At 44.1% G+C, this 25110-nt stretch overlaps 1 protein-coding gene across 2 annotated transcripts; it reads left to right on the plus strand.

Moving 5' to 3' along the window:
• On the plus strand, positions 1–24491 carry LOC146036024 (cytochrome P450 2A4-like). 2 transcript variants are annotated; one of them, XM_083159788.1, is made up of 10 exons: positions 1–98; positions 4491–4685; positions 7770–7932; positions 8032–8181; positions 9255–9415; positions 9728–9902; positions 11919–12062; positions 17440–17627; positions 22627–22768; positions 23449–24491. In XM_083159788.1, the coding sequence occupies exons 2-10, from the start codon at positions 4509–4511 to the stop codon at positions 23637–23639; spliced, it is 1491 nt and encodes a 496-aa protein (XP_083015914.1). In that variant the 5' UTR covers positions 1–98; positions 4491–4508; the 3' UTR covers positions 23640–24491. The 2 variants fall into 2 exon arrangements, with proteins under 2 accessions (XP_083015914.1, XP_083015913.1); XM_083159787.1 differs by lacking the exon at positions 1–98 and adding an exon at positions 1559–1582.
• Positions 24492–25110: the final 619 nt, after the last annotated feature.

The following is a 25110-nucleotide window of genomic DNA, read 5'->3' on the forward strand; positions in this document are numbered from 1 at the left end:
AGGCGGTCCTGGCAATCTGTAGTACATAGATATTAAGCAGGAAATAGAGAGCAAGTCACAGAACGAGGGAGCATTTGAGGTGACCAGCAACGCAGCAGGTAAACAAGATAAGTGTAGGCAGCAGAGCAAGGGAATGAGTAGAAGAAATGTTAAAACTTCAGCTGTTTCCTGGGCAAAAAGTAACAATAGTTTTAGTGTCTGACTTCTAATTATGAAAATTCACCATCTTTTGTATAGTTGGCCACATTTTAAAGTATTCTCCCCAATGTATTGCTGTTGTGCCAGTTCATTTTCGCTAGCAGCGGATGCCGTCTTTGGAGTACTACAACCCTTATCATGCCAAGTGTACTGACTGTAATAATAATGTATACTATGCAACTTAATGACTTATTCTGAATAAATATTTACTCCTAGATCCTTGAGAATTAGAACAGATAGTAAGAATTGCATCTAGCGATCCTAGAAAATGAATACTGACGTAATCAGAAGTTTGCTAAGGTTTCTGTACAGTAATTATGCCCCCCGAGAATGTCTTGCTTTCCAATGTACTCTGGACACACGGGGCAGAGTGACGGAGAAGAAGCAGGTGCAGTGAACTTCATTGCAAAATGAGCTGAAGATAAAGTACTTTGGTAGGGAGAGTGGTGTTTGCTATGGTCTTTACTGGCAAAGATTGTGTTCCAGGACTAGGGTTGGAGACTGGTGAGGAGTTTGAGTGTAAGAAGCTGGCAGTTCTTCTGAAATTCCTTTGCTTGAGAATCAAGCCGGAACTAGGGACAGCCATTGACTACTGATGATTCAAAATTATCGATGGTTATGACTGAAGTAGAATAGTTTTGCCATTGATGGGGGAGAACCAGATGGTTTCCCTCCATTAATGACAAAGCTTAACCAAAAGTTTTTTTTCTTACCCAAGGGGCCAGGAGAATGGCTCTGCCCCAACACTCGTAAAGCCCACCCCCAGTTTCTTATCAAATAAAATGGATGGTCATTTATAGTTAAAACCATTGGTGGTCATACATCACATAGTGCAAATGACAATTGATGGTAGCATACTATCACTATCAATGGCAACCATCTATGGTAATAGCGTCGATGGCCATCCCTAGCAGGAACTATGGAATGAGCTCATCAGGGCTTGGACCAGCAATGCAGTATGCCAGGCTAGTATTGGCTAAATAGAATACTGCTCTGGGACTGGCTAAACAGGGTATCAGACTGGGACTGGGACTAGCTACACATGGTACCAGGCTTGGACCAGCTATGCAAGGGTGTGAATCATTAGATAGGTAGTGTCTAGATAAACAGTCAATAGTTCAACACCAAAAGGTCGACATGCAGTAGGTCACTTTGGTCAAAAGGTCAATGTGAAAAAGGTCAAAATGGACAAAAGTTTGACATGGTCTAAAGGTTGACATGTAAAATATCAACACATGAAATAGTCAAAATTAGATTTTTAAAAACAAATTGTGTTAACAAGGACCCCCATAATTTGCTCACCATGTTTCAGGCTTGGTGCCTCGCTCCACTGGAATTTCATCCTGCACACTTTACTGTTCTCAAATGAAGTTCCATGTGGATGGTAAAGTATGATAAAAGTCCCAAATGTTTTTTTAAATTGTGAAAATCTAATGTTGACCGCTTTAAGTGTCGACCTTTTGACCATGTAGACTTATTGCATGTCAAGCTACTGTATTGCACCTGGACCTATTGACCATCTAGCTAGATACTGTAGATCTATCAATTGTAACCAGCTGCACAGGGTATCGGACTTAAACCAGCTACACAAGGTACCAGGCTCAGAACTGCTATGCTTGGTTCCGGGCTGACTGATCAAGCAGTACACTTGATAATAGTATGAAAACTGCATAAAATAACAAGTATCATTCTGGAAGTTGCTATACTTTCTGGTACCTGTACTGCTGCAGAGAATAACCAGGCTTAACTGGAGGTAGATTTACTGGCTCATTGGGACCAACAGTGGTACAGAGATTAACAGGACTGAACAGGAGGTAGATTCACTGGCTGATATCAGTAGTGCATTTGAAATGAACCAGGCTTAAACTGGACTTTTTGAGAGCAGTAGTGCTTCAAAGTGACCAGTCTGGAACAGGAAATAATTCTCTGTCTCAGGCCAGTAGTGCTGTATAAGAAGAGAAGAGCTGATTGCTGACCAAGAAGATGTGAAGCTGGGTGACTTCTCTAAGAGCAACATTGCACTAAAAACTTGGCAATACTTCAGCAAGTCTTTTATACTGTAGATGCTACTGGTCCTTGATATATCCGGTCGATGGATGGTCAACCATACTTAATCGAATGCATCTAGTAATGAAAGTTAGGGGCCGGTTATGCTATAGCGGATCACCGGTATATATATCTACCATATTATAATCGACCACATTTAGTTGAACGCATCTAGTTTAGATGCCTAAAGATAATCGACAGCATACAGCTCAACAGTAACAAAAGTTGGATGCAAGTTTTAGGTCAACGGGAACGTGATTGACGCTCATAAGGTTGACATAATTTTTTCGCTTTTTTTTGGCTTTAGACCGACTTGGTTCATACCTTGAAAATGTGCGAATTAGTGGACATGTGCAAATTTTTTGTAAAGATAATGTGCAAATTTTTCACATTTGATTTAAGCCATGAAAGTGTGCGGTATTTAGTGAAAAAAATGGCGTGGGGTCCCCCCTCCTGAGCATATCCAGCCCCAAGCTCATTGAGCCGGACCTGGTTCCAAAAATACGAGGGACAAAAAGCGTAGGGGTTCCCGGTGTTTCTGAAACCATCGCGACTCTTGGACCGGTCCTGGTTCCAAAAATACGGTGGACAAAAAAACTGGGCCCCCACGCCATTTTTTATTTTTATTTTAACTTTTACATATTTTTTAAGATCAAAATCTATCAGAACCTGTTTGTGTTGCGAATTTTGGTAAAGTCTTCCCATAATCGCATCCTATTAAATTTGCAAGTTGTGTACTTTATAATGGGAAAACAGCTGGATGCGAATTGAAATGTGTTGAAAAATTGACAGTTCAAAAAGTGTGATTTTTAGCGCAATTCGCATCCTATGAAGTTGTCGATTTCGGAGAAATGCTCAGATTCTGATTATTTTTTGACTAAAATTCACAAATGTTGAGATATCTCATCCCTTTAAATGTCACCCTTGGTGTCCAAAGTGAAAAACTCATGTCAATCTTGTGATTGTCAATCCCGTTCCCATCGACCTAACACTTGTGTGTAACTTTTGTTACTGTTGACCTAGATGCTGTCGACTATCTTTAGATGTGTAACTAGATGCCTTCAACTAAGAGTGGTCGAACATAATATGGCCGATCTAGACACCGTCGATCCGCTATACCATAACCAGACCCCAATTGGGGCTGGAATCAAATGTCCAGGGGCAGATGTAATTCGGATATCCAACTCAGCTGACCATTCCAAGATGGTGGTGCTCAGGAGGGAGAACTGGCTGGAGAATGCCATTGGAAGACACAATGTGGCAAATGAGCAGAGAGCAGCGTAAACCAGCGAAGAGCAATGGAAACCTCAGAATCCACACACGCAGTTTGCAAAACACCGGACAGTTGGAGATGGTAGCAGATGGGGTTTTGAAAGTCATCTCCTGATGGCAGAATGTAATTGAGAAGTGAAATGTAAATGTGGGGCCAAATGTAATAGCGGGTGAGAATCAGAAAGTTCGAGATTTTGGGAGAGTTTTCTAAAAAATTTTAAAGCAGCAATCAGATACACTTCAAAACCAGATTGATTTTGCCATGTAATTGATTGCCACTTTTAAAACAATGATTCTCACACCCTATTACATTTGGACCTATATTTCCTCTCTGAATCTCTCCACACTAGTGTATGGAAGCACTGGAGAGAAATCTGAAATCTCTTCATGGCAGCCCCGTCACTGAGTCCTGTTATCACATTAGGAGAGTGATGAATTACTTTTCACTGCTGCATATTATACATACACTCTACTATCTCTGCCAAATTACAAGGTCACTTTTTTAACATGAGATAACAGAATAAAGAATATTTAACCATTTGAGTGCCAAGTGGATTAAAAAAATAAATAAAAAGTGGTAAAATTGGCAATCAAACATTTTTATTCATCATAATGAACCTGTAATGTTTACCTTATATAGGAAATATAAACTTTTTAGCACAACATTTTTTGTTCGATTTTATATAACAAATGTGAGTGACGATGGCATTTTTAGCGGATATTTTAAACGTCTCTCACAGAGATGTTGGCACTCAAAGGGTTAATAAAATAAGGCTATGGAATAAGGAATGCAGTTGCGCAGTTATTACTGGTACATTCGTTGATTCACGGAGAAAATATTGGGATAAAGTTACAACATGAGATTATCCAGGAAGGTCTTAAGGGAATGTATTCTGCTTGTTTCATAACTTACAGTATACTGTACTATCACTCAGGGACACCCAACTCATAACTTATATTGTACTGTTACTCAGGGACACCCAACTGTGACAATGGACATCAGTGGAACTGGAATGCTTATTCTGGTTCTCTGTGCCACTTGCCTCATGTACCTCATCATGGCCATCAGACACAAGCGTAAGTACATGCCACCTGGGCCTATGCCTCTTCCTTTCTTGGGAAACATCCTACAGGTGAACATCAAAGAGTTGCCTCAGTCATTATTAAAGGTAAGAAAAATTCCTCTCTTACAAACCACTTGTAATAAACTCTGAATTATATTCTGGTTAAAGAGATATGGTATTGACAGTATTGTGAGACAGTCAAAACAAAAGAGAAGTGGCGCTGAACATGCAAATTAGGGTACTTGTTTCCTAGCACGGCCACACCGATTTACATCGGGGTGGTCGTGTCGGAAAAATCGGGTCGATCGCATCGCATGCGATTTGGTCGCATGCGATGCGATCGACGCGACCGACCGATTTTGGACCCGATTTTTTTTTGGGATTCAATGTAAAATATTCCCAACCCCCCCAAATTTAACGGCGTACACCCCACCCCACGATAGACGCCAACCCGAAGCGTGGCGAGCGCAGCGAGCCCGCGAGGGGCGGCGGTGCGCGTCCTCCGACCTTTTCATTCCCCTACTATCCACGTCGGCGTGGAGTTGAGAATAGAATAGTGTGGCGAGCGCAGCGAGCCACCGAGCCCGAAGCGTGGCGAGCGCAGCGTGCCCCGCGAGGGGACGCGTATACCTGTGAAGTTATACGCGTCCCCTCGCGGGGCTCGCTGCGCTCGCCACGCTTCGGGCTCGGTGGCTCGCTGTGCTCGCCACACTATTCTATTCTCAACTCCACACCGACGTGGATAGTAGGGGAATGAAAAGGTCGGAGGACGCGCACCGCCGCCCCTCGCGGGCTCGCTGCGCTCGCCACGCTTCGGGTTGGCGTCTATCGTGGGGTGACGACGGGGACATCTATAATGTGAAATGGGTCATATTGGCCCATTTAACATTTTTCACATTTTTTCACTATTTCAATGTTAAAAAATATTTTAACATTGAAGCCTATGGAAAAATCGGGGGCATCGCATCGGGACCATTGTTAATGGTCCCGACCGACGCGATGCCCCCGATATTTTACCTTTCCCGACACTATTTCAATGTTAAAATATTTTTTAACATTGAAGCCTATGGGGAAATCGGGGGCATCGCGTCGGTCGCGTCGGGACCATTGTTAACGGTCCCGACCGACGCGATGCCCCCGATATTTTGTCCTAGCCGGCCAAATGGACCTGATTTCAAAGGAAATCGGGTCCATCGTATGGATCGTGTACCTTAACTTAAAGGTACACGATCCATACGATTGTGGCCGTGCTAGGAAACAAGTACCCAAATTAGTATTTAATGAAATAAGAATTAATAATGAATAATCACAAGTAAAAAAAAAAAAATTAAAAATGCATTTAAAAAAAAAAATAGGGATGCAAAAATATGCCAACAGATGGTGTGGAGTGGACCGATATTGTGAATATTGCTGATAGAGTTCTGTTCCTATTATGCCGCCTGAAATCGATAATCCTTTGAGGGAACCACTTGTTGGAAAGAGGGGTACTAACTCAGATTTTATGAGTGTCCTCACACATATTTACCAGGCCGCTAGAGGTAATTAATCCTTCAAGGAAAGCATGTGCAGCAGGAGTCCTCCTATGGTGCGGTTTGGTGGTTAGCAAGAGGAAGTCCAATAGTGATCCAATGATGATGGAGAAAGACGAGGGGCAGGCTGGTTCAGATCCGTATCAGCAAATTATGGAATATGGGGGTCAACTGTTTGAACTGACGCGTGTTTCGCTGTCTAAAAATACAGCTTTATCAAAGGTATTGTGAGACAGTAATGTAAACTGGAACTAAACTAATTACCATAATCAGAATCACATAATCATTGCTGTAGTTCTCCGGTCAGAATCGACTAATAAAGATGCCCCATAATATCATTTACACTCTGTTTTGACCCTCACTTTCCTAATTCCTTGCTCCTTCTCTCTCCCCTCCCCCCATATCTCTTTTCTTACATAAACAGGGATGAGCTCCTCTTACTAGAATTTTAGATTAAATCAAAACAAAACACTATTCCTGGATGGGGTAATTACATGGGACAAGCCTCATTCAGAGTGAATATTTTTCCTGCTTTCTCCCCATACTCAGCCAGCAGAGCTGCCCCCTTTGAGCATTGAGTGGCCAAACAATGAAAGTCATTTTTTTCCACTGAGACATGATAAATTAAAATCTCCTATAATATATGTGTATTTTCATAAAGATGAGTTTTTCACTTTTTTTTTTTTTTAAAGGTGATTTTTCATACTGTACCATCCAAGTGGACATAGAGTTAAGGCCCCCGTACATTAGGCCGACATGTCCGAAGAACAAGTCGGACCTGATGTCCCTGGCAGCTCCCCGGGAGGGCCCACATACGATTTTTGCATGGGATAAATGGTCTCTCTACGCCCCTCCCACACGCTCACAGCGTCCTCTGCCCACCTCTTTGCTTCCCCACGCCTGCTCACAGCATCCCCCTGCCCAGCTCCGGGCTGCACAAATGCCTGCCCCCTCCCTCCCTGCCTCCAAAGCCCTCAGTATCTTGCGAGGGGAAAACACATCCCCTCACATGCCGCCAAAGGGGGTAGAAATCATTCGATGGTCGCTGACCAACGAATGATTTCTCTCCCCTTTGGAAATAAATGTCAGTCTAGACTGATTTTAATTACCTTCAGTGTCTGATGAAGAGGGGGCGGGCGCTGACTTTGTGTGATATCAGCCGCTCGCCACCGGCAGGCATCAGCCCGTCCGCGTTCCCAGGGGAATATCCAGCATTTTCATGGGGACGATCATAAAATGCTGGGTATTCCTCTGATTTGACCCATCGTCTGCCCTTGACCACTCCCTCTAGAGCGAACAGCTCGGCGACTGTGAAACATGCCGAACCCGTTCATTCCCGTGGTCTGCGAATGCACAAATACGTGAATGCACAGACCCCCTCGCCATCGGAACAGGGCCGAATTAGCACCATTCCAAATGGTGCTGAATGGCCCCCAGTGTACAGTAATTGCTAATGATACTCTATGACTAAAGAGTTATAAGGTACTAATGACAATCGCAGAAAAGTATCACAAAGCATCTTTTATTGTGTTTTCATATGTTTTTACAATGTATTTGACAAACACAACCCATTTAATTAAACTATTGCTTTTTTTTAGGAGAAAGTGAGTTTAAATGTTCCTGTAAACACTATTACATGTATGTGTTGGTCTTACCATAGCTCGCCAAGATTTACGGAGATGTATTTACTGTTCATCTGGGGACCAGGACCGTGGTCGTCCTACATGGATATGATACAGTAACTGAGGCCTTAGTAGAGAAAGCCAATGTTTTCAGCCACAGAGGCAAAGTTCCTGCAGTAGATTTTCTGTTTAAAGATTACGGTAGGTAACGAATCCTCCTAAATCTTTACATCAACAGCACAAGCACAGTTCTAATGTAACATAATGTGATGGAAAATGAGATGATCTTTCTGTTCACAGGAATCATTCTTAGCAATGGGGAGCGCTGGAAACAGCTCCGACGCTTCTCCATCACCACCCTGAGGAATTTTGGAATGGGGAAGAGGAGCATTGAGGAGAGGATCCAGGAGGAGTGTCAATGTCTTGGAGATGAGTTTAGAAAACAAAAAGGTCATTTTAAAATTGAATATATTTTATATTAGGTTCAATTTATAAAAGCAGAGATAGATGAAAGTATGGTCAGAAATTAGAGCAAAACAAAGGATTAAACTTCATTTCTATCAAGGTCTATAAATGCGCATACATATTTAAATTATGTGCATGTGTCTTTGGGCGTATTTATCCCACACTACATTAAAAAGAGCATTTGGAATATGTGTAGACTCCATGTGGTCGAGGAAGAAAACACATTTATTGCTGCTTTCAGTTGTGGTTGTGTCCCTGATTCAAATTCAAGCCTCTGAGGAAACGGTTAGCTAAAGCAATGGTTCTCAATCCAGTTCCAGGGCAACGCCTAGCGTTTTATTGGTGAGCCAATAAAAATGGTGGGCGTTCCGAACGCAGGCATGTTGCTTGGGGAGGGCGGCTGTCAGCACCCGCCCCAAATTCGGCCATCTCCGGCCAGGATAAAAGTAATTTTAGACTGACATTTATCAGCCAATGGGAAAAAAAATAATTCAATGGTCAGTCATCGCAGCCTTGTGAACAGGTCTGAATCAGGCCCATAGATCCAACTGTAGCAAGATTACAAACATCCCCAGTGTGTCTAGACCACTCGTACATGGGCGAGCGCTTTCCACATCATTAGATGTTCGGTGACCATCGAATGATGGGGGAGGTTCCCACAGGCATGCGAATGAATGTTCACATAAAACATCCGTTCGCATACCCAGCGGCCAAATTCAGCGTGTGAATGTGCGGCGCGGGCGATCCATGTGTTAGGCGCGGTTTGGTACATTCGCTTCAGCCCGTACACGCGTCCGAGCGAAGTGAACTGAATAGATTATGTTTTTGTGTATAGTTAGCATGTAAGTGTCAGCATGTAGACATGGCTTTCCAATCCAATCTACACCCTATCATGTCATCATCTTCTCAGCACTCATTGGGTACAACTCCATTTTTGTCCCTTTCAAAAATGTTGTGGTATCTTTTTATTTAAAAGTTTTCATAAGGATCTGTTATTTTACTCTTTAAAGTTCTAATTACCCCACGTGACATTAGAAGGACTTTTATCCACATCCTAGGTGCACCTTTTGACCCCTCTTATCTCATAACTTTGGCTGTTTCCAACGTCATCTGTTCTATTGTCTTTGGAGAGCGTTTTAAATACAATGATGAGAAATTCCTTGGTCTTCTTGACATGATGAAAGAATCCATCAGGATAATGAATTCATCTATTGGGCAGGTAAGAACATACATTTATACATATTTTTTTATACTTGCCTGTGGATTATTAAGGAATATTTAAGTCATAATTAAGAAATATTTTACATTTTAGTTAAATAGAACCAGTTACAAATGTGGATGGAGCTTTAAAAAATACTGACCTTACCTGAAATATTCAAAAACATTAATTCTTAATAAAATACAAAGGAGCTCCATGAATGGACACTACAATGTAGAGAAGCTTTAAGATAATACCTACCAATTTCTATGATCTACAATATAATTTAATGAAAATATAATATTGTCATGTTTTTTTTTCTTCTTTTTTAAGCTGTTCAACTCTTTTGCAAAACTTTTCCATCACATCCCTGGACCTCACCAGAAAGTGTTGAGAAATATTAACTCTATAAAAGCATTTGTGATGGACCAAGTGATGGAACATCAGAAGACATTGGACAATACCTGCCCCAGGGATTTCATAGATTGCTTCCTTATAAAGATGGCAGAGGGACGTAAGATAGACTCAATCACATTATTGTCTGTGGCTATTTGGCAGTCAAATAGTAATGGTAGAGTTTGGTTATTTGTTGACTAAAAATGAGCAGCATTGATCTACACATCAAACTACATTGTATAGTTTAAGGTAGGGCTGGCTAAACTGTACCTTGAGATCTACCAATGGTCCACGTTTTCCAAATCATCGAGCTGGTGCACAGCTGTAGTCATTGTCTAAATGTCACATTTTCAAATGTGCTGAAATCATTCCTACTATAGATCCACAGGTGGCCTGAGATACTTGAACTGTTGGTAGTTCTTGATGACAGGTTTGGTCACCCCTGGATTAAGGGGTGTGGATCAAAGGGTCAACAGTGTCTACATCAAGAGTCTATAAGTCAACATTGACAAAAGCTCGACATGTAATAGGTCAACAATTAATGTACAGATGGAACCGCTGTAGTCCATTGCACGCGCCCACCAATTGTGAAAAACTCATGTCGACCTATTCATGTGTTGTTCATTGACATGTCAACCTTTTTACTTGTGTCAACCTTTTGGTGTCAGCCTATTGACTGTCAACCTAGACACTGACCTATAATCCCGATACCAGTTTAATTTTGGGTATTTTTATTATTTCAGATCATTTTTTTGTAAAGTGGTCTTAAGTGCATCAACATGCAATTGGTGAAAGTGAACAGATACATAAGCACTCTTGGGGAAACCAACAAATAAATAATTATGTATTCACTTTCACCACATCACGTTTGTACCTCTCAGTAATTTTTGGGACATTGACTCTGTTAACACAGCGATAGCTGCACTTTGGGTTTTATTGGATTATTTTGTTTTCTCAAGTGCACCAATATACTGTGCTGTGAATTGAACAAAACCAGCGCCTAGAACAATTCAACCTTTCTATTCAATAGGATCAAACTCCTTAGAGATGCCACTGGTTCCTACAGTAACAAAATTCCAACAAATTGTCTCCACTATCTGTAGCCAACAGACACACTATGGGGGAAATTTACTAAGATGTGTATTCTACTTCACTTTGGGCAGTACGGATGGTGTAATGGTTATGGTTACTTCCTCACAGCGCTGAGGTCATGGGTTCTATTCCCACCATGGATCTAACCAGGGCTATTTTTCAGCAGGCTCCAGCAGGAACTGAGGCCCTTATTCTAGTTCACTCTTTCTGACAAAATATTTCTTAGATGGACAAAACCATGTGCACTGCAGGTGAGGCAGGTGTAAAACCCCACCCAAATCTAATTATCTCTGCACAAGTAACACCTGCCTCAACTGCAGTGCACATGGTTTTGTCCATCTAATAAATATTTTGTCAGAAAGAGTGAACTAGAATAAGGGCCTCAGTTCCTGCTGGAGTCTACTGAAAAATAGCCCTGGCTCTAACTGTGCAGAGTTTGTATATTCTCACCGTACCTGCGTGGGTTTCCTCCGGGTACTCCGGTTTCCTCCCACAATTCAAAAATACACTGGTAGGCTAATTGGTTCCTAACAAAATTAACTCTAGAATGTCTGTGTGCGTGTATATGTGGTAGGGAATATGCAGGGCATTCATTAATCAGAGTATATACAGATAGAGCGCCTGTCATGCTTTCAGGGGCTGGCGATTGAATCGCCAGCCCCTGCCAGCCGGTGGAAGGTGGGCATGCGTGTAAGAGACGCTTGCGTGCCTGTTCCAGCAGATCTCCTCGCTACCATCCGCCGGTCCCCACTGCCTCCCCAAACCCCCCCCCCCCAACCCTGCCCGTCTCCCTGAAGCGGTGATGGGCAGGGTCCTGCTGCCCAGCCGGCGACTGACTGGGATGCGCGTGCATATGATACGCTCATGCGTCCCAGAATGATGGAGTCCCTCTCTGCCAGCGGAGGCGTTCTGGTGAGCGTCGGCAATGAAAGAGGGGCTCCATCTGTATATATTATATATAAATTAACAGGGCCGATATTTGGATCAAACCAAACGTAATCTTGCTTCAGGTTTTAATGACTTTATTTCCCTTTACAGCAAAGGGAAAATCCTAACACAGAGTTCCACTTTGACAACCTTTTTGTTACCGTGATGAACCTTTTCTTTGCCGGCACAGAAACTACCAGCATGACTTTGAGACACGGTTTCAGAATCTTGCTCAAGTACCCGGACGTTCTAGGTAGCTATTGTGAGAAGTATTATATACTGTATTTGTTTATAAAACTTTTTTGTTATTCTTAAAGGAACTTCACATCCACGTCCATTAAGACCTTTGAATTTAGTCAATGTGCACTGGTGCTGGAGGTAGTACATGTGTAAAACTTAAATAATTACGTTTGCAATAGTTACATGCTCAGCCAGTAAGAGATTAGATAAGAGATTTAAAATATCTTTGACTTTTGAGTTTGTTTAAACTTTTTGTTTGCTCAATAATCAGTAGTGTTGGACTAGGTGTGTAAGCAATCCATAAAAAAACCTTGTCTTGTCCTTAAGCGGTAAAAGGACATTGAGCCTAATTTAAGGTGCATACTTACTGGGCATTTCTGCACGAGAACGATGTTATAGTAATCGCTGGCCGATAATCACTCAGCGCATACACACTGAGCGATTTTTCCCCAGGCCCTGCGATTTTCACGGAAGGGGGGGGGGGGGCGTGAACCACTTTCTAGAGTAGGACACTATGGAAAGTGGTTCATCCATCCTGTAATACTGGAATATAGACGCTTCATCATTTACCACTTATCACCCGCCCATAAACATTTGTGATTTTGAGCTCAAAGTAGCTCAAAACGGGAAAGGTTGGCTAATGTGAGCTCAAAATTACCTAGTATGTATGGGCCTTTAGATTTGATCGCAAAAGCTTTCTCAAATGGGCAAAACCATGTGCACTGCAGGCGGGGCAAACGTAACATGTGCAGAGAGAGTTAAGGCCCATACACACTGGGTGACTTTGAGCTGAAAGCAGCTCAGTTTTGCTGCTTGAACTGCTTTCAGCTCAAAAGCTGCCCAGTGTGTACGGGTCAGCGATGAGCAGTGCCCGCTACTGTGCGCTCCTGCATCTTTGCCGGCCGCCACTGCTCATCTGATGGTATCTGTCCCTAGTGCCAGTTACAGATGTCCCCAGTAGTGCCAGTTACGTGTCATGTCTTCAGTAATACCAGTTACATATCATGTCCCCAGTAGTGCCAGTTGCAGATGTCCCCAATAGTGCCAGATACATACCATGTCCCCAATAGTGTCAGTTACATATCATGTCTACAGTAGTACCAGTTATGCCTCTTTCAGACCGCACTAAAAAAAACGGTATTTTGACGATTTTTAACCGTTTTAAAATGGTAATATGTGCGGTCTGAAAGGTGCAGAGTGATTTTTCCGTTTCCCAAAAAAGTATTTTGGAAACGGTAAAAAAGCGGGTTTTATCCGTTTCAGACCCGTTTTTTTTGCTGTCTGAACGAGTCTAAACGGTACCAAGGCAGCAGTGAACACTATTGGTCCCCAGAGCAGTGCATATTTAATGAGCCGGCCGCTCATTACATATACTGTAAGCAGGGGCGTAACTATAGCACCACAGCCCCCGCCACCGCGGGGGGGGGGGGCGCTGTGCATGTGGGGGCGCCGGGGGCTGCGGTGCTATAGTTAAGCCCCCATCAATCCCCCGCAGACTTACCTATCGCGCCGGTCCCGGCGGCTCCGTTCTTCTGCTGAGGACCACCACAAAATGGCCGCCCCCATATAGCACACAGTTCTCTGAAACTGTCTGCTGTATGGGGGCGGCCATTTTCTGGTGGTCCTCAGCAGAAGAACGGAGCTGCCGGGACCAGCGCGATAGGTAAGGCTGTGGGGGATTGAGGGGGGGTTTGCATGGGCGGCGGGGTAGGGGTGCTCGGCGGGGCGGCGGCGATGGGGGGGCGCCCCCCCCCTAACGGCGGGGGGGGGGGGGGGGGCGCCCAAAACGTAGCTACGCCAGTGACTGTAAGCATATGTAATCAGCTGCTTATTACATATACGCATATGTAATGAGCGGCCGGCTCATTAAATATGCGCTGCACTGGCTCAGAGTAGATCAGCTACTTCTCACTGTCAGACCCCTTACCCTTACCCTTTCAGCATCCTGCAGCTCTCCTCCCTGCCTGCGGTGCGGGAACTCCTGCTGGCAGTCTAGGTGTGGGCTCTGGTGACTGATCCCCTCTCTCCCCATCGCTGCTTTCACACCGCAAACCTGCTTTAGACCAGGTATTTACATGCGATGTGAAAGGGGTTAAACTTGCTCTGACCCGTTTTAAATACCTGATCTAAGCAGGTTTTGCAGTGTGAAAGCAGCATTACAGATGTCCCCAGTAGTGCCAGTTATATATCATGTCACCAGCAGTATTTGATAAGGGAGAAGGGGATGGGAGGGGATTTTGGAGAGAGATGACCTGAGCACAAGTGACACTAGAAATTTCTGTTTATAGTGTAATAGCAAATATTACAAAAGAAAAATATAACAGATGTGATTACCACTATGAAGTAGTGAACCGCTGGTACGGTAAGTGATGACGTGGCGGTGCTCCCCTGAGAGTAAGATTAAGTACCAAAGTAAGAGAAGAAAAAGTACTCTCTTTTGTTTGGGGGCACTCTTTAAATTGTCAATAAGATAGTGTTTCAAGGAATATTTATAAAATGTAACTTTTAATGATCATTTAAAAATGGGGATTTTTAGACTGACAGACACACAACATCAAACATATATGTCATAAGTAGAGTAAGAATAACCTTATAGAATAATGGGATACAATCTTATGAGTGTAGTAGACTCCTGAGATTAGTCAAGTGGGAGGAGCAGTATTATGGGTAGAGTATACTGCTATTTTGTCAATTTTTCAATGTTTTAAACCCAACTTGACAATGAGGGAAGTTTAGTAAGCGAAATATGTTGTACTTAGAATATAGTCACCAAAGAGGAATTGTCCTGCTCTGGTACAGTCCGGAACACTGTAAATTACATTATACAATTTATGTATCTGACAATAGTTACTGTTTCAATTATTATTGTAATTTATAGGTCTGGAGATGAGTACCAAGGTAGGGTATTTGTAATGCGACGGTAACCACTCACATAGGGATACAATAAAGTAGAACAAGAAAGGTCAGTGAGTGACACTCACAGTAGTAAAGATCCCTGAGGCTGCTGCTGACTATCGCAACCGTCCAGGTTTCTATGACAATCAGTGAGCGATCAAGGATATTATATCTGTACGTAAAAAGTGTCAGAAGGAGAGAAATTAGGGCATCTGCTGTCTCTTTAGGTTTGATCCAAAACCCTGATGTACCGAGGTCAGTGCAGGGTTTAAATGGTTGTAATACCTTTCAGAGTTGAGAGTGCCCTTACTGACAGGTGTATAGATGTGCTTACAAAAGTATTTAGATAACGTCTTACTGTTAGGGGTAGGTGTGCTGCTTTCCGCTATGTGTTTATATACCAAACATTGATAGCGGGTGAGCGACACCTGCCACAAGTCAGCGTGAAGGATAGAAAATCCCTGGTAGTGGGGAGGAAAGAAAAAGAGTGCGCTGAGCTGTTAGTAATAAGTAGACTTATGCTAACCAGTGCGCATTTGTAGAAGGTGGCGGTTACCGCCGCTTACCCTGAGATGTCTTGGTCTCGGTCGCCTAAATTCCGGGACTGCTATAAGCCGCTAAGTGCGGCAGGGTGTGGGGGTGAGCCACTAGTGTGGCTGCGGTCAGGATCAGACGGCCGTTTCGCTGGGTGGAGCTTCCTCAGTGCCTGTGCACTGTGCACTGAGGAAGCTCAGTGCCTGTGCCTGTGCACTGAGGAAGCTCCACCCAGCGAAACGGCTGTCTGATCCTGACCGCAGCCACACTAGTGGCTCACCCCCACACCCTGCCGCACTTAGCGGCTTATAGCAGTCCCGGAATTTAGGCGACCGAGACCAAGACATCTCAGGGTAAGCGGCGGTAACCGCCACCTTCTACAAATGCGCACTGGTTAGCATAAGTCTACTTATTACTAACAGCTCAGCGCACTCTTTTTCTTTCCTCCCCACTACCAGGGATTTTCTATCCTTCACGCTGACTTGTGGCAGGTGTCGCTCACCCGCTATCAATGTTTGGTATATAAACACATAGCGGAAAGCAGCACACCTACCCCTAACAGTAAGACGTTATCTAAATACTTTTGTAAGCACATCTATACACCTGTCAGTAAGGGCACTCTCAACTCTGAAAGGTATTACAACCATTTAAACCCTGCACTGACCTCGGTACATCAGGGTTTTGGATCAAACCTAAAGAGACAGCAGATGCCCTAATTTCTCTCCTTCTGACACTTTTTACGTACAGATATAATAACCTTGATCGCTCACTGATTGTCATAGAAACCTGGACGGTTGCGATAGTCAGCAGCAGCCTCAGGGATCTTTACTACTGTGAGTGTCACTCACTGACCTTTCTTGTTCTACTTTATTGTATCCCTATGTGAGTGGTTACCGTCGCATTACAAATACCCTACCTTGGTACTCATCTCCAGACCTATAAATTACAATAATAATTGAAACAGTAACTATTGTCAGATACATAAATTGTATAATGTAATTTACAGTGTTCCGGACTGTACCAGAGCAGGACAATTCCTCTTTGGTGACTATATTCTAAGTACAACATATTTCGCTTACTAAACTTCCCTCATTGTCAAGTTGGGTTTAAAACATTGAAAAATTGACAAAATAGCAGTATACTCTACCCATAATACTGCTCCTCCCACTTGACTAATCTCAGGAGTCTACTACACTCATAAGATTGTATCCCATTATTCTATAAGGTTATTCTTACTCTACTTATGACATATATGTTTGATGTTGTGTGTCTGTCAGTCTAAAAATCCCCATTTTTAAATGATCATTAAAAGTTACATTTTATAAATATTCCTTGAAACACTATCTTATTGACAATTTAAAGAGTGCCCCCAAACAAAAGAGAGTACTTTTTCTTCTCTTACTATGTCACCAGCAGTGCCAGTTACAGATGCATCCAGTAGTGCCAGTTACATAACATGTCCCCAGTAGTGCCAGTTACAGATGTCCCCAGTAGTGCCAGTTATGTGCCATGTCCCCAGTAATACCAGTTGCATATCATGTTCCCAATAGTGCCAGTTACATATCATGTACCCAATAGTGCCAGTTACATATCATGTCCCCAGTAGTGCCAGTTACAGATGCCTCCAGTAGTGCCAGTTGCATATCATGTCCCCAGTAGTGCCAGTTACATATCATGTCCCCAGTAGTGCCAGTTACAGATGTCCCAGTATTGCCAGTTAAAGATGTCCCCAGTAGTGCCAGTTACATATCATGTCCCCATTAGTGCTTTTAGCAACAACAAAAAACATTCCGGGTTTTCGGAATATTTTGGATAACAGATATCTGGATAAGGGATACTCAACCAAAGTAATACCAGTCTAAAAAATGTACTGAACCATTTTAAATTTGGAAAAGAGTGTTACTAGGATTTTTGAGAATGGAAAATAATCTTATCCTACACAATTATTCTTCTCTTCTCAGCTAAAGTCCAGGAAGAAATTGACCAGGTGATTGGCCAGGATCACCCTCCCTCCATAGAGGATCGAGACAAAATGCCATATACAGATGCTGTCATACATGAGATACAGAGGTTTGCAGACATTTCGCCTCTGGGTGCACCACATGCAGTATCTGAAACCACCCACTTTAGAGGCTACACGATCCCCAAGGTTGGAGAAAATATTTTTATTACTATAAAAAATATGTATGCAGTTTTTACAAATTAGACTTAAGAATGATAGGTGGGTATTCAATTGTCCCTGATGAAAAATATCCCATTTTCATACGAAAGCACAAAGAATCTAAGATACTTTCTTGGACCTATCTGTTTTATTAGAAAAAAAATTGCACTGATGGGGCTAATCGCAATTTTTGCTTCACCTTCCTCAAGCAGGCAAAACAAAATCCCTGATGATTGTTGGCATCAGGGACAATTATCTGTGGTAAAATACTAGAGTACATAGTACATAATTACTACAGACTTGCTGTGTTAGGTGCTGGCAATAAATGGTATTGATGATAAAAAAATCAATAGATAAATTTGAGAATACTGTATGTCAGTTCATCCCGGGCGGAATGCAAGAATGTCCCCAAAAAACAAGATGTTCCCGCAGAAAATGGGACCGTTTGGAGGTATGCACTCAGCAATTCTGCTAAAGCTTTAGATCATGCTTGTCCAACCTGCGGCCCTCCAACTATTGTGAAACTACAAGTCCCATCATGCCTTGCCACAGTTCTGCTATTAGGTAATGCTAAAACTATGGCAATGCATGCTGAGATCTAGTTTCACAACAGCTGGAGGGCCGCAGGTTGGACATGCCTGCTTTAGATGAATACAGTCATGACCTATCAGCTTTACTAAAATGGTTAGGTCTAAATTCAAGTGGGCTAAAGGACCTGGGGCGGGATGTTGTAACATCCGCGCCCATTATCGCCGGCTACCGCATTATTAATAACGGCATATGCTGTAACATATGCCGTTATTAACGCAAGGGACAGCTCTTGCGGTAAGAGCTGTCCCTTGCGATGCGGTGCCGGCACTGGACTTCCGGGTCTATGACCCGGGAGTCCATCTGCGCATGCGCAGACCCCGGGCCGGCCGCAGGGCATGCTGGGAGGGATCCGTGACGGATCCCTCAAACAGCGCTGCGGTAAGAAGCCCATAGGCTTCTGCAGGGAATCGTCAGCTTTTGCTGACGATTCCCTCCGCAGCGCTGGCACTGCGGAGGGGGCATAGAGCATATAGAAATGCGGTAAAAACCCCGAAAATCTCCCCCCTGATCACGTGACAGGGGAGGAGAGGGGGGCGGAGAGAGGAGGAGCAAGGTCAGAACAAAGGACCCTGCAGCTTATTAAAGGGGTTATTTAGAACCGATTGCTGCTCTGTAAATTCGCCAAGCGACCGATTATTGAAAGACTGTTACAAAAGAAGCCACAAATTAAAAGCAGTGATTAATCTATTCACAAGCTGTTCGCAAGTTGATTGACAGGAAGTTGCTCATTTGTGGGTGTCACCCAGCCATTTTCTGGGAATGTCAGGAAAACGCAGGCATGCCGAAGCGTTTTAAGGGAGGGTGCATGACGTCAGCTCCAGCCTCGATCAGCCTGTTTCTATCCCAGAGATGTGGAAGGGTCAGGGTTAAGCACAGACTGCACATGCTGGACAAGCCATTTGATAGTGAGTTTTGAATGGATCGGCCGCAGATCAGTGAGATTTTCGCCATCCATTCGCAGGCTGGCACGCGTTCCGTTTTTACTCTGTCTGGGTGGCGGCTCTATCATCACAGGGCTGGGCTGCAAAATTTTCACCGCCCAGCCAGAGTGAAATAAAAATGCTGGGCATTGCCCTGGGAATGTGGACAGGGCCATGTCTGCTCGGTGTGGGCAGCTGACGTCACATGACTTCAGCACCAGCCCCTATTCAGCGATCTCCATTGGTAATAGAAGTCAGTTCTGACTTCTATTACCAATGGACCAATGGACCGTCCTGTGTTTTTGGGGTCGGTACCACATCCCGCCCCGGGGTCAGCAGTGTCCCGTGACAGGGGAAAGCAGTTGGGAGTCCCCCCAGCCTGAAGGAAAATATGCTGTGTGCATGCCTATTCAGAGATGCAGAGGGGCAAAAAAATCAGGGTGTGGCCTGAGGAAGCATCCTCCCTGCAAGGCCACACCCCCTTTCCGTAGACCTTTTACCTTTTAGACCTTTTAGACTTTTTTGAGTGTCATGCTCGGAGGTTAACTAATGTTGGGAGGTATGAATGCAGTGACTCATCAGGGGAAATTTACTAAGATGTGTATTCTACTATACATATCAGATCCTCTTTACTATCTTCTAGAGGGTGCTAAATAAATAATAAGTAAATTCTGATTGGTTGCCCATAGCAACATCACATGTGAAGTAGTATACACATCTTAGAAAATTTCCCCCATCATGTCAATTGCTTTGACCTATATCATCTCAATAATTGCTATTGAGCCAATTGTAAAGCGCAAGGGAATTTGCGGTGCTATACAAGAAACTGTTAACTGGGAAAGAATGAGCCGTCTGCAGCACAGATACGAGAGAACAACTTAATAAGCTAATTGTAATTGAAAGAAATGATCCAAAATGGGTACAGTATGTGTGGGTGACATAGGCCCTTGGGTTAGACCCACGAGTCTCCTGAGTCTCGCATCAATGCTGCTGCAAAAATCATTGCAAAAATAGTAGAGTGGCCATTTTTCCAGTGGTTCATACTTGCACAGTAGAGATTATCACTGGGGACATGTTTCCAGATGCCATGTCGTGGGTGCCATGTTTCCGGAGACTTGGGCATACACAAACTCCTGTGTGCATATATGCCTGTAGCCAGGTCTGTTATGATTACAGTACATTGACTTGCCTAAACCTTTATTGTACTAAGCCTATGCTAATCCTATTCTAGTCCTCCCCTTTCCACCCCAGGCTATAGGCCCTATACACTATGCGATTTGGTCCCGATTTCACCCGATTCAGATGGATCGGGCAGTGAAATCGAACCAAATCACAGGTCTAGACACCCGGTCCAACCCGATGTGTGGCCCCGTGCACATCGGATCGGAGTCAGGAGGTCGGACCGGCTGCACATAAGATTTGCTAAATCTTATGTGCAGCTGGGCAGGGACACAGGGCCTTATTCTGGTTGGTGCGGCCGGGCCGTACGCATACGTTCCGGGGTTTTTCATGATCTGCGCATGCGTACAATCTCCAATGCGCAGGCGCGAACACTCCACAACGCTTACGGACGGGTCTCTCCGTGCGAAAAAACCTGTACGCGAGAGTACGGGCATTGGGGGCGGCATAGGGGCGTGTTGAGGGGAGCGGCCGAAATAATGAGGGAAAATGGGCGTAAACATGGGCGTACACGGGGTTGTGCACCAAAAATGAACGGTGCTACTACCGCACGATCGCCTAAAGCACCGTTCATTTCGGACACAAAACAGGTGGCCGCCAACCGCCACCTCAGACCACCCCTACAGATACCGCATGCCAGCGTGCGCCTGGGTTTGCTAATTTACGCTGATTACTACTCAAACACATACACCTGAATGTAATAAGCAATGCTGCAGTCTATTAAGTCCAAACCATGATTTCACTACCTGCAAGCCACACACAGCACTCAAACACATTGGAAGCTTATCTTTCTATACTTCTCTACATTTAAAGGTTTGTTTAATTTAAGGTAAGAATCTTTTTAAGACCTGCTTATATATGCTAAGGTAGGTATTTGTTAAACAGTTATACACATTCACTACGTGCTTTCATAGACTTTACACAGTAGCACACTCAATCTACACAAGTCGACATGTGTCAACGTGTTCACTCTAATACAAACATAGGTTTTGTATTTATGATACAATAACATAAACCACATCTAACACCTACAAAGGATGTTTCAGCAATGTTTTAAGCCCATGCCCACTATTTTGCACATTAATTAATTCAATCAATTAATTAATTTTCATAATTATAGTTGAAAGGCAAGATTTGCAGGTCCATATATGTGAAGGGTATGCCAGCGTACACGGACGTACGCTCACTCTCACGAGCGGTGACATAAGCTGAGTTTTCTATTGAAAACAATAGGGACCCGTCCGTGCAAGCTGGCGTACGCTCAGATAGCCGCAAGAAGTTGGTGGGAAGACGGACGAGAGACGTCGTAAACGGTGGCGTACGCTCTGTTGTACGCCAGTTGTCGGAGTGTAAGGGCTGGTCCGTCCGTGTACGTTGGCGTACGCTCAATTGTACGCCACTCCCCTTCGACGTTGTTTCTGGCCGTACGTATGCGGCTGAGTTGTGGGTGGACTTAACCCCAACGGCCGCGTACGGAGAGCGTACGCTAATAGTGACCGTACGCACGTTTGGCCGCTCCGATCAGAATAACCTCCACTGTGAGGCAGGCAGGGGCGGTGGATGCTGCAAGGTGGCTGGTGGGGGACACAGAGGCGATGGAAGCTGGGCAGGGGGAGCTGGAGCAGGGAGCTGTCTGTGGCATGCTGCAAGAAAAAAAAAAAAGCCCATACAATGAATGGCCCATACAATGAATGGACAGCCTGTGATTGGCTGAGCGCTCAGCCAATCACAGGCTGCCCATTCATTGTATGGGCTTTTTTATTTCTTGCAGCACTGAAAGCTCCCTGCTCCGGCTCCCCCTGCCCGGATCTCCATTACCCTCACCAGCGTCTGCCGCCTCTGTGTCCCTCGCAGCATCCCCTGCCTGCTGCCTTTGCCCTACTCACAGCATCCCCCGCCCGCCACCTCGATGTCCACCCCTTGCTCTCTCCACCTTGCAGCTCCCCGAGAGTTGTATATGATAAATCGCATGCGATTTATCATATGCAAAACTTGGCACATCAAGTGCCTAATCGTGTGTCCCCCTCCGGGGGAGCTGCAGGGGAAATCAGGTCCGACTTGTCCTTAGGACAAGTCGGACTAATGTATGGGGGCCTTATGTCTCCATGTTTAAGGAGTCCTAAGTTTACGATGTGACTCACACTGCATGAGGACAAAGGCTGTTTTTTTTATGTTTCCAAGGAATAGAATTGTGTAGTTTATGCTAAAAAATAAAAAGTCAGACACACACTAGAACTAAACTGTAGGGACAAAGCATTTATTGTGTTCCTCTATTCTTTATTGTTATCTATGTATAGGGAACCACAGTGTTTCCTCTTTTGACCTCTGTTCTGAAGGATCCCAAACACTTTCGAAACCCAGCAATATTCGATCCAGGTCACTTTCTAGATGGCAATGGCAGGCTCCAGAAGAATGAAGCTTTTTTGCCTTTTTCAACAGGTATGAATCATTTTCAGAAGGCCAGAAGATGACAATTAAAATGAAATGTAAAATAATAAAATTATTATTATTATTATTATTATTTGAAAAAAATATATTGTTCATATTCATCATTGAAATGTCAACCTGGCCATAATGTTGACGTATTCGCTATGTCGACTTTGAATTGATCAACATTCATTATGTTGACACTGATAATATGTCTTCATGATATGAATGTCAAGAAATCATCCCTTGTGGTCTAGCAGTGACATACTGTAACTGTGCAGTGGGCCCGGCGGCTTCAGAGGGGTCTACCGGGTCCAGTCGTAACATAATGATGACTTCTGCTGGACACAGGGTCACTTGTAGCAATAAGTGATTTTTAACCCCTAACCTAAACTCCTCTCCTGCACCCTAATTCTAACCCTAAACAGCTGGTCAATGCAGCATGTCAGAGTTTCACATACTATATGGACATTTTCAAATGTTGATATTCTACAGATGCCAACATGTTCAATGTCGACATTTTAACAATGTTGATCTCATAACTGTTGACATTGTGATGCCTTAATTATGAATATCACATTGTAAATGTCATTATTTTGACGACATCCAATATTTTGCATATAGATTTAATTTTGCCCATTCAAAAACTATTTTCTAAAATTGTGATGATCTTATATTTCCCATCTCTACAGGGAGGAGGATCTGCCTCGGAGAAGGGTTGGCCAAAATGGAGATATTTGTTTTTCTCACATTCATCCTGCAGAACTTCAACATAAAAACTAGTGAGGACCCTTCAGAAATTGACATATCCCCTCTGCCCAACACCAGCAGCATTATCCCTCGTCCTCAGGAAATAAGTTTTATGCCACGACTCCCACGCTAACAAGAGGATGAGCGTCCAAGGGATCTGAGCTCCTCTGAATGCTAAGGATCCACGTCCACCCATGCGGCAGCTCGGGTGTTCCCATCAGATTTGGATCCAACCGCGAGGCCAAACATTATCTTCCCGATGTCGGATTCTCACGGGACTTGTTTCTATATAGGACGCAGCAGATGGAACTTGGCGTCATTTAATGCTAATGAAAGCTGCCAAATGCTGCGCTGTACTGTATGCTGTATCTGTGCTGAGAATCAATCTGGGCTCACATGTGCTTTCTAACTTCAAAGGGACTTTGTGGGGGACATGGTACCTGAAGCTGTATGCTGTGCTGTTCTCTGCTGCATTGGGTCTGCTATATCCAGAGACCCATGGCTCACAATTGTTTGTACTCTCTAAGGCATGTCCAAACTGTGGCCCTCCAGCTGTTGTGAAACTACACATCCCAGCATGCCTTGCCATAGTTTTAACATTTCTTTAATAACAAAACTGTGGCAAGGCATGATGGGACTTGTAGTTTCACAACAGCTGGAGGGCCATAGTTTGGACATGCATGCTCTAAAAGGACTGTATGGGAGCATGCTGCATGCCACAGTGTGCTTTGCTGTACTCTGCTGTATTGACTATTCTCTGTACAGTGACTGTATATATAGGGTGCTGTGTCCAAATCTCATTATGTATATCATTTTTAGTAGGTGATTTTTGGTGATTATCCCTTTTTTCTCCCTTCATACATAACCAAAATCAATAAATGAGGTACCATTTTAAAGATTAAGTTCTGACAAATTGTTAATTTGCAATTGCACATTGTATTGTTTGTTTACAAATAGAATAAAAAAATTGACTTTTGGCCCTATAGTTCTTTCCCTTGATACGTTGATATGGCATGGCCAAGATGATCAGTTTTGCTCGGATACTGGTAATTAAACAATGGCTACTAATGAACCGGTTCTTTATATATAGGTTGTAATGTTTTGGTGTTTGTTCATGTGCATGTATAAACCTGAGCTGCGAGTTCAAAAAAGAAAGAAAACGGGGGCATGTCTTGGCGGCCATTGCAAGCGGACGTGTTTCACAAGGGCTCCCACAAACACAGCACTTTTAACCCAATTCTCCCCTGTCCCCCCTCCGCAAGTGCCCCCCCAGCCAACCTACTCACTCTCCAACAGGGTCCGGAGCACAGGTAGCGGTGCCGGGGAGGGCCTCCTGCCTTCCTGCGGGTTGCGGCCTAGTGCTCGGCAGGAAGCCAGGACCTTGACTCTGGGGTGACTGACGGGGGAGTGCTGGCGGACGCCACGGAGTTGGTGCGGCATTCGTCCCGGCCGAGGACGAGTAAGGCTGCGGTGACCGGAGCCTGTTTCCCCCTGGCCACCTTACTGGGAGATGGAGAGGACGGTGCGGAGGAGACGTGGAGATACTTCAGCCGCCCGGAAGCTGCAGCTGTCGGCGAAGCTCCAGATCTGGGCCCCCGACCCAT

Source organism: Crinia signifera, chromosome 9 (assembly GCF_055691185.1).
Source record: "Crinia signifera chromosome 9, ASM5569118v1, whole genome shotgun sequence".
NCBI lineage: Eukaryota > Metazoa > Chordata > Amphibia > Anura > Myobatrachidae > Crinia > Crinia signifera.

Coding starts and splice junctions, on each gene's coding strand:
- LOC146036024 (XM_083159787.1), top strand. Junction 17,628..22,626: donor GAGGCTACACGATCCCCAAG/GTTGGAGAAAAT, acceptor ATCTATGTATAG/GGAACCACAGTGTTTCCTCT. Junction 22,769..23,448: donor TTTTTTGCCTTTTTCAACAG/GTATGAATCATT, acceptor CCATCTCTACAG/GGAGGAGGATCTGCCTCGGA.